This window comes from Cylas formicarius, unplaced genomic scaffold, assembly GCF_029955315.1.
Source record: "Cylas formicarius isolate icCylForm1 unplaced genomic scaffold, icCylForm1.1 PGA_scaffold_2__14_contigs__length_35257938, whole genome shotgun sequence".
Lineage (NCBI taxonomy): Eukaryota > Metazoa > Arthropoda > Insecta > Coleoptera > Brentidae > Cylas > Cylas formicarius.
Genome location: NW_026844319.1, coordinates 26,371,774 through 26,382,241, shown reverse-complemented (window position 1 = coordinate 26,382,241; position 10,468 = coordinate 26,371,774). Strand labels below are relative to the sequence as shown.

Genomic DNA, 10,468 nt, shown 5'->3' with positions numbered 1-10,468 from the left:
AAATAACCTGCACTGCTGCACAGGAGTCATTCAATTCTTTTAAGTGAACAAAAAGTTGATGCATTTTCTATGTGTTTTCTATACATTACACATGGATTTTGCAAACAAATTTTATAATTACTCTTAAAAATCGTTTTCCTATTAACCATGATGATGCCTACCAATTTATCTTTCTTCTTTAAAAACTAAATTCGCAAAACTTAAAATTTTCAAAGAAACTTTCACAAGCCACTGTAATTAATGTGGGCACTGGTCAATGGAACAGTCAAATTAGCTTCTCAAGAGCTAAACTGAAACTGAAGAAGCTGAAGAAGCCAAATGTAAATTCGCGCTTCGCAGGTATCAATCTACACTATTGTGTGGGAAAAAAAACACAATGCCCATTTTATACATAGTTTTAATATGGCTAAAGTGTAATATAAAAATTATTTATGCACTCTGTTACACATTTTCTTAAATTATGGTAGCAGTGAGGAGATTTCCATAAGCAACAATTTTCGGATGCGGCTGCTAGTTTGAGTACTCGAGAAAATTAAATATTGCAGACAAAAAATGTTTACGGAGAAACGGTCAGTTTAAAAAGTGATTTTTGTAACACATGGAGCAATCTTTTTAGCAATTCGTGATTATACTGTATACAAAATTAACCACGATTCGGGAATTTATGAACACATTATTTACCCTCCATTACTTTATATTAAAGTTACAAGTTTCTTATACAGGGTGTTAGCGCAACTGAGCAAAATGCAGGCCATTTCGAAAATTGTGGTCGCCCCAATTTCAGAAATTATCGAACCGCGCACTAGAAGAGGTAGATATTTACGAAGGATATTATAGTTCACATTGTGACACGCAATTTCGGGCACAAGATCTCATTTCGGCTGACACTCTGTAATAAGTCAACTTTGAATAGTAAATGCACGTTAATAAAGAATAATACAAACACTTTCAAGAAGTTTTAGGTACGAGGAAACTGACTAACTTAGAAACTCTAAAAATAAAATATTCACAACTATTAAAAAAATAGACAAGTAAAACAATGAAACGTATACTATTTTGAATAAAAACAACTTATTAAAAAATAAATTATAAAAGATTAATATTCTTTTGGGTGGGGCTATTTACAGTAAAAAAAAATCCGAATGAAACGTACCGAACTAAAAGCGGAAATTTTGGAATTGTTAGAGAAAAGTTTTCAAAAAATAAACTTAAAGCTATCTGGTACATATCTGGCACATAGTGTATGTTTGACTTAAAACAGCCAATCGGGTTTATTAATTGTTCCTACTTTCTGATTGTTGGTGTTGTTCGGAGAACTCGTCAGATCCAACAGACATGTCTGCTATAATACCGCTTTCTGCAAAAACGCAATAAAATTAAAAAATATATGTACGTCAAAAATCAGTAGTTTTTAAAAACTCACCTACTGAACACTGACTATTAAGCGTAGCTGACCGATAATATGGTTTGGGGCTGTCTAATGAGGACTCAAAACTTGAATTGGCCTGACCAGCCGGTACACTTCCGGATCCTCCGGAACTGGTACTACTTGTAGAGACGCTGGACATTGAAATAACCGAGTGAGGTCGTTTGACGGTTCGACACGAATCCATGAGTGGACCCGCTATGGAGTTGCGAAATCTTGGTGCCGCTGAAATTATAACAGGCATAGTATGGCCATGGGCTTTAGTTATTTCGTTCATATACTTTTACTAAGCTGCGCAAAACTGATAGACCTATCGCTTATTTGATCCGCACTCGGTCTGATATCCAAGCATGGTTTATTTCCGATACCCATCGATGACATCTCAGCCATCCGGACGGCTAAAATTGTGATACACTTCATAATTTCAAGATGTGCAGCAATTTTGGATTGAGTACCTCTGTTTTTGATCGCTTGCCTCCATAGCAACTGAGATAACTCCTCCGTCCACGCCTTTTTTACGTCCTCCGACATGGACTGAAGAGTAAACGTGTCGTTGGGTTTTCGTTTCCTAAACCAAATTTCAAATTTCGTGGCGCTGTCTCCTATTCTCGCCGTCAGGCCTATGTCTGTCATTTTTATACTGTTCTTGTATATGTACAGGTCGAGATTCTGAAAAAATAATTGCATTGCGCACTGTAATATTTTTAGCTGGAAAGGGTTACCTTTCTGTCTGGAAATCGGCGTGCTTTGCTGAACAGTATGAGTTCTTCAAACAGAAACACTTGCCTCAGCGATTTTTTACCACTTCTGCCCTCCCACACCAAGAATTCGTTCTGCCTTAGAAGTCTACCTTGCTCCTTGAGATTTACCTTTAGAAAATGTTCTTAAGCTGGGTTGTTAGAATATAAATGTTACTTACATCACATTCCCTAATGGAATCCATAGCTAGAAGATCATTTCCGTGTCTCAGCTGAAATCTGACCATCTCTTCTGCCTGCCTGAGATCTTCCAATTCCTGAACCACTCTCTCAGATGAGCTTATCAACGAGTTCGGACAAGCTTTCATCATCTGCTGCAGAAGCAATGCATACTTGCCCATCCTTTGCACCGGTTTGAGCAAGTAGCTGGCCAGATCCATTTTGTCCTCCAGTTCAAGCTGTTTACTCTAAACAAATTTTATGAAAATGCAAATTTTGATTTCCCCAAACTCCCCACTTGTTACCTTAAAGAATGTCGAGCCATACTCTGACATAAGGGAATCAGACTTGGGTTTGTTCTTGTTGTAGAGGGCGTAGAGATAGAACCGCTTGTCATATTTAAGGAATATCTGACCCACTTGAAGCGGATTGTTTTCGCACTCCTCTAACTCATTGAGGAAATGATGCCTGTGGAACTCGAATATTTTTTCCACATTTCCGAATACTGTGTTCCGTTGGCCCCTGAGTGCTTGTGGAATATCTTCGCGTTGAAGCTCCGGGATGTAGTTAACTATAACGTAGTCCAAGGACTTCACATAATCGCGTTCGGTTTCGATCATCTCTTTGATTATGTACTTTAAAGTTCTGGAAATGAATAACATTCAAAAACGCTTGTTTATAAAACACCAACCGTGATTTATTCTACAGAAACATCCACCAAAATCAACACGGATAAGAAACGCTTATTAAGCAACTTATCTTCACATACTTTTGAGTTTTAGGATCCATATTGTTATATAAGGCATCTGAAGGCAAATCTAGCGTAGAAGCGTGACAATATAAATGACTATTGGCGGACACTGGCGGTACTTTGCGTGTTTCGTCTCCGTAATGGTCCTCTTCAATGTCATCGCTACTATTACTAAAACAAGGAGGTATAGCTCGACTAAAATATTTCTTACGAAACTCGAAATAGCGTCAATTATGCAGCTTCAGCATTCTACATCTGCATGGTGTTAACTATACGAACAAAAAAATCGTCTTTCAAACCTTTTGTTGAACCCGTCACTGCATTCCTCTATAATACTGTCCTGCTGGTTGTCCGTATTATCCTGGTTGGATCCCGTACTCGAACTGCCCCCGCAGCAAATAGCGCAGCCCTCCCTGTAATACTGACATGAACACGTTCTTTGTAGCTTCTTTTTGCCATTAAAATTAAAGGAATTCGAACTTTCTTCACCGACCGAGTTGTCGGCAGTGGAAAGTCCACTATCACAACGACGACAGTTATCCAAACTGTTCATCTTCTCGAGAAGATTTTCCACGCTTTCTCGCTCTTCTTTAATACCTACAAAATCCGCTAATGAAATATTTACAAAAGAGTGAAACAAATTCCTAGAACGCCATGGAAACGAAAAGCTATTAAACACTAATTTTCACTAAAGGAAAACACGCTTTGTGCAAAAGCTGTTGCCCCCTTTAAACTATTGACTATATGCGGGCTTGCAAATTGGCAGGTCCCACAATTTCACTGCAAAGATAATACAATACAAGCTAGGTCAAATTGGATATCTAAAGGCAGATTCTGGCCAAAAAGAGGTGGAAGTGGTCACACTCCTTGTTATGCCAAGGTGTTTCGAGGGTGCTTTTTCATCTGGTGGACAATGAGTTACACCAAGAAGTTTCTATCTAAAGTGTGGAGTTGTGAACGGAGATGAATTTAGATAAAGATTAGTCGGGTAGTACGAAAATTTCTAATATTTTTTCTGATAAGTGGACCCGATGAAGGTCATCATCAAATCTAAACCCATCAATTGTGTTTCCTTATGAAAATGGAAACTGTCGCAAATGCAGCAACTACCATTGGAGCAATGACAGTATCATTCTCCTACAAGCGTCTAATCAGTAATGGTTACCCAAAGCAAATAGATATGTGAATAACAGAGTTCAATTCGTACAGATTTCTTTAAGCCTGGGCCAAACATTTTATATTAGACAATAGGTAAGTGATCTTTTTTTACTGTATATCATTTTTGAAGAAATACGTAAATCTGGTTCCTTATGGTCTATAAAGTAACTGGTTCAAACAAAAAGTCAACAACATGGAGGCGATAGAAGATTATGGGGGGTCGATGATTTTGAAATTATAACTTGGAAAGGCAACACCTAAATGGATCAAAATATCCTCGTCTATGTTTAAAAAAGTATAACTTTACTTGGTAGATATTTCTTACTTCTGAAAGCTTATTAGCAAAGTAAAGCTGCTACGCGCTCACCTCCCAAAGCTCCACTATTTTTCTTCTCTAAAGTTTCCTTGCCGTTGGCCTGACAGGCGCAGTTTTGTAATGTTTGCATATACTTCTTTTTCAGTTTATAAGACACGGTATTTTCCGTATCGGATTCGTAGCAGTTACACATTTCACCAGCCGCATGATGATTGCAGTGATAGATGAATGCCAGCGAACTAACCGACCTCCTTCTAATTTGAGTATTTTGTGATTTCTGAGGCGTGCTGCAGGCATTAACTTCATAGGCGGTGTAAGGAGGACTTTTATCTCGATCCGCTATAAGATCAGGAGGCCTGTTCTGATTCTTCACCTCTTTAGAATTGTCGATGTTCTATAAAGACCGCACTTTCGAATCCCGGATGCTACTTAAATTTTCTTATATTTACCTTGGCGAGTTGTACTAACTTATCGTTTCCCGACTTCAGAGCAAGTTTACAAAATTCTTCTCGCTCCTTGTTATCGTCCTCCAGAATATCGTGGCAAGATTCCAACAGCAAGAAGCATCTGGAACTGTCTTCGATATGTTCGCGCGTGTCCTCTAAACTTTCCTTGAACGCTTTCATTTGAACGCTCAGATTGGACGTGAACTCCTTCAGGTGCTGACCCTTAGTTTCTTTTATGTTTTTACACTCTTCTACCAAATCGTTGGCCTTTTCGATTTGTTTCTGTAACAAAATATATCATTAGTCTTCTGGAATGTAGCGGAGATATGCATCGATCAATTGTATGAGGTAAAGCTAGAATGAAAGACACATTTTCCGATAACATTTGTTGGACCACGCCGTTTCTAAGTGGAACGTTTAAAGCAGATTTGCGATTTACCTTTACCTACAGCTTATTATCAAAATGATAACAGAAGGCAGTTAATATGGTTGTTTTAGCGCTCTTGTTAATCAAGTAAACGCCATATAAAAACTAATCTTAAGCAGATACTATAAACATAAACTCACACATCCCTTACTGAATATAATTCTTTCTTCGTTCATGGGAACTAATATACTTGTATATTTCAAAGAATTTAAGTAAATAATAAAGCAACGTGATGAATTGATCAATTGAAGCACCTCAGATGATTTGAAAAGTTTAAAAAGAGGTCAGTTAATATTTTATATTATGGCCGGGTTTATAAAAAATTAATTTCTTAGATGTGGTCGACGTTTCGGCAATTTTATCGCTTTTTTGTTATGACTCTGGAAGGGATCAAATATACTTAAGTTCTTGTTTTTGTAAATGAATCAAAAACAATACAGATTGCTGTTCGCTTGCATTCTTGATTAATTATATATGTAAAGAAATAACAAAAAAAATTAACGAAAAACAGAAGAAGAAAAAACGATTAAAGTGGTTTTTGTTTTGAACTGAGGTGTCTTTTACTTGATGAAAATCCATTTATGAAAATAAATAAGAACTAAAAGTTCAGATTTTCACGAAATTATATCTTTTTACATGGACAATTGTTTCGACAACACGGTGTCTTTATCAAATGTAATATTTACAAACTACCTGATACTATATATACCGAAAAATGACCATAAAACCTTAATTAATGTTGTGAGAATTTAAGTTCAGTAAAGAAGAGGTTTTTAAATCTAATTGATCGTTAAGCATTTGAATGTCTCATTTTGTTAATCTCCATGGCTTCCAATAAATTAATTTTTCTACTTTTTGAGGCTGTATGTAAAATATCAAAATTGTAGTCAAAAATGTGTTTTTCTGTGTTTAAGTGTGTAGCATAATTAGAATCTAGACTATTGTTTTCGAACGGTCTTTTATGTCCGTTAACGCGTTTCTTGAAGGATCTACCTGTTTGTCCAATATAAATTGTAGGACAAGATTTGCATTTCAACCTGTAGACATCTGATTTTTGAGATTTTGAACATTTCGTTTTATTGTATTTTAAAAATTTTCCTATTGTGTTGTAAGTTCTGAAAGCTACTTTTAAACCACATTTTGATAAATGTTTGTTTGTTTTAAATTGTTCGTGTTCTGTTTTAGGTTTCGGATAAATAGAGTTTACTGTTGTCTGAATTTGTTTTTTATTTATAATTGTATCTATAATGGACGGATTGTAGCCGTTGTTCAATGCAATTTGTTTAATGATATTAAGTTCTTTGTTGTAATTTTATTTTGAGAGTGGCGTATTAAGAAGTCTGTGTATAAAAGAGTCAAATGCAGCCAGCCATTTTGTGTTTATAAGGGTGATTCGAGCTGTTATATATGACTGTGTGCGAAGGTTTATGATAAATGGAAAAATTTAATTTGTTTTGCGTTTTCGTAATATTTAAGTCTAAAAAATTAATACAGTTATCCTGTTCAATCTCGATAGTGAATTTTGTACGATTATATAATGAGTTAATGTAATTTAAAAAATCATTCAATTGTGTGTCCGTTCCAGAAAGGAAGCAAAGACATCATCCACCATAGAGAAATTTTACTTAAAGGATGTTCTAGTATGATATTTTCCAAATTATCCATAAAAATCTCGGCTAACAAAGGACTAAGTCGGTTTCCCATAATCAAACCTTCCTTAGAGATTTAAATCTGTCCATTAAATTCAAAATAATTTTGCTCAAAAGATAATATTAAGCAATCTAATAAATCTTGTTTCACCAAATCGATGTGGAACTTCAAAATATTTACTAATTTTGTTGAGAGTTTAACTGCTGGAACTGTTACATAAGACACTGCTTGTCTAAAGGGCATAACTTGTTTATGTAATTTAACTAAAGAATATAATTTCGGCGGTATTGGATTCATATTGTTAAAAAATATTTGTCTTTTTCACTAAATAGTGTGGAATTAGTAATTACTTCCTTGACTTGCCTTTGATATAACTCGGTAGGATCGTGTTTGATACATTGGAAAAGTTAAAGCAGTTAAACTCTTTGAACTTTTAGTTCTTATTGGTTTTTGTTTTGTTTATTTGGTAGCAGATTTACCTTCTTGTTTTCCGCAATAGAGAGATCATAAAATTTGTCAAAATAAACAATCTACGAGATTATATCGATTAAGTTAAAAAAAACACTCATTTAGATTTTCAATGTCTCTTATTATATTTGGAGAATTTTGATACTTTTTCATGCATATCATCTCGTCTAGAGCGCTTTAACAAAAATGTGTGCTTACAATTGAAACTTTATCAAAATCAAATTAATAAAATTTATCTGGAACATCTCCAGCTATGGCAGTTAAATTAAGTTTACTTTTTACCAGTTTGTCCGATATAAACTCTCTAGCATTGCATCCTGGGTGTCTAAAGTCTTGTATGTGTTCAATAACACTGTAAACTGTTATTAATTCAGAGTTCCAAAATATACGTGCAATAAAATTGGATATTTTGCCACAAAAATGTATCGAGACATATAAAAACATAAAAAATTTTAATATGAAACTAACCTCGACTTTTCTTCCTACCGAAAAATCCAACTTTTTTCGCTTATTGTTGCTAAATTGCCTTTTTTTTTACTAAATATTGACTGAAATTGAAATTTCTAAATACCAATCAAAAATGGATATATGAAAACTGCGACTTATTTGGTTATGGTATTCCAATAAAAACAAATACAATGTTGGAGCACTTTTCTGGTAATATGCTTGTAATATGAAAATAATTTTTATTGGAAACACAGGAAATAAAGTAAGGAGAAGTAATCCGCTTCTAGTTATTCATGGAAATCGAGACATTGCATAAAGCATATAGTTACCAATTATTATTAATCAAGAAAAGTATAAAATTTAAAATCGAAGCCTTGTTTCACGGACCATTAGTTTACAGTATTCGGGCCCATAAAGTCTATTAATCGGGCCGATTAATCTTTAAAAACTTGTAACAATACGGAAATGCATCTCATATCGATACGTGTCACATTCTTGAAAATGCACGTCCATTATTAGAAAACGACCACCGACAAATCGATCCGTACGATCTCACCACGACGCCCGTCTCGCAATAATTACCTCAGACGTAATGACATGCTTCAAAACAAATCGACCAATTATGATTTTTAATCTCGTCACTTCCTAGCAGGTTGCTATTTTACTAGCGACTTCCTAATCGGCAGTATTAAAATGTTTTAGGCACGAGTTTGTCACTCGGGTAGTCACGAATAGCACCTTACCGCTAGGTGAGAGAAAAGTGACAGGCTGACCAATTTCGGTGACGTTGGAAGTGCTGGCGATGGCAAAACAGTTTCTCTGATTGCAAATAATTGAATCGCTTATTTATTGATTTCAATTTATGATTTATATATTATTTATAACTCTATAGGTATACCTTATACCCTCTACAGTTCTATATCGCCATGTCATGCCATCAGATGGTTGATAGTTAACATGTGGCATTCATCTTGCATTCATTTTTTAAAATCAAGGACGGATATCTAATTTTACGCCCTGTGTGCTTCTGAGAATCAGAACCGTAGGTATATCTATGTCTCAGGCGGGAATGTCTTCTCCATTAAGTCTCTATGGACAGGGCTGAAGGACGACTAACTCTGTACTCGAGAAAACGTTCTTGTACCTGATGGGCTAGTATAATACAAAGTATAAAGATGCAGGGACAGAAAATAGTATATGGCAGCTCTCCGAAGCCCCACCCCACTGGACAACACTTAGGAACATCCGACTAAGAGTATTGGGAACCCGATTCATTAAGCCCGAGGAACTATCCAGCCGCCACAAGATACTGTGGAAGAGTACAGAGCTGTTCTAGGGAAGGCCTGAATGCAGGGACGCACTGCATATGCAATAAAATAGAATAGAAAGATTTTTGTTACTGGATGAAGTGCTGCTTTATTTACTGCTGATATTATATTTATAGTAAGCAACAAAAATAATTTGAAGTTTTTAACCAAGCAAAATTTTCACCAACGACCAGTCAGGGTTGCAAACGATAAAGAGAGATTTCTTTCATAAAAGTTTAATCAGAAATATATCCAAAAACTTAATAACTACAATGATGCTATCGATACCGATAAGGAAAAACTGCCGTTAAGTCACATTATTATAGAATATATAGAATAAATCGTTTTTTTAAGACATGAGAACCGCTCAATTTGCCATTACATCATGAATTTTCACTTGCCAAAAAGGGTTTCACAAAAACTGAAATAAGGGTCGTTTAAAACAACATGTGGATCAATGATTATGTGCACATCCCCAGTTGACTATTGTTATTGAAAATTGAAGAGTTATTTGATGATATTGATAATGAGCTGACGTTTGATTTTAAGAAATGAATCAGCGTAATGTTGGTAAGTTTTGGTTAGTTTGTATATAGCCTATTATGACGAGTGTTTTATTAGTTATTGAACGAAAAACACCACAAATACATACACTGAGTGTCGTGCGATGTGACCGTCAGAACAGTCAAACCTCAAAATTAGAAATAAACACTTTGGGCGCCGTTGATAATTATGTATTCCAGAATGGTTAGTAGAAAATAGTATATTATGCAACAAGTGCGGTAAATGGCATTTGACTTACGAGTTTATTCGACACGAGCGGAGCGAGTGTTTAATAAACGATTGACTTAAAAAGTTTACGGAACGTATTGCATACTATAATTTTTCTACGACTGTTAGTTTTTGTTTGATTGCTCCCAAACCCGTGCGGTAAAATCCCGGAAATGTCCGAAGTGGCTCGGATCCGTGGGAAATAAAACTGTATTTAATGTGAATTTTGCAATTTTCGCGTTAAAAGAAAATTCCGTTGGTGCTGAAAAAAATATTGTTTTCATTGAGTGATTTAGTTGCAAGTGTTATCAAACTGATAAGCAAGAAAATTACCAAGTTTTAATTTTTGAGCAACTTAGAAATTCTAAAATAGGGATTATTTAT

At 35.2% G+C, this 10,468-nt stretch overlaps 1 protein-coding gene across 1 annotated transcript in view; it reads right to left on the bottom strand.

Moving 5' to 3' along the window:
- Positions 1–371: 371 nt before the first annotated feature.
- LOC132697828 (uncharacterized) overlaps positions 372–10,468 on the bottom strand; it is a 381,002-nt gene continuing 370,905 nt past the window's right edge. The window contains exons 13-23 of the mRNA XM_060663502.1: positions 5,018–5,296; positions 4,620–4,962; positions 3,394–3,691; positions 3,113–3,265; positions 2,649–2,988; positions 2,346–2,591; positions 2,149–2,295; positions 1,882–2,095; positions 1,708–1,824; positions 1,424–1,651; positions 372–1,357 (exon numbers count right to left, since the gene is read on the bottom strand). Of these exons, the coding sequence (XP_060519485.1) occupies positions 1,275–1,357; positions 1,424–1,651; positions 1,708–1,824; positions 1,882–2,095; positions 2,149–2,295; positions 2,346–2,591; positions 2,649–2,988; positions 3,113–3,265; positions 3,394–3,691; positions 4,620–4,962; positions 5,018–5,296 (2,448 nt within the window). The 3' untranslated portion in view covers positions 372–1,274. The remainder of the gene's footprint in view (positions 1,358–1,423; positions 1,652–1,707; positions 1,825–1,881; positions 2,096–2,148; positions 2,296–2,345; positions 2,592–2,648; positions 2,989–3,112; positions 3,266–3,393; positions 3,692–4,619; positions 4,963–5,017; positions 5,297–10,468) is intronic.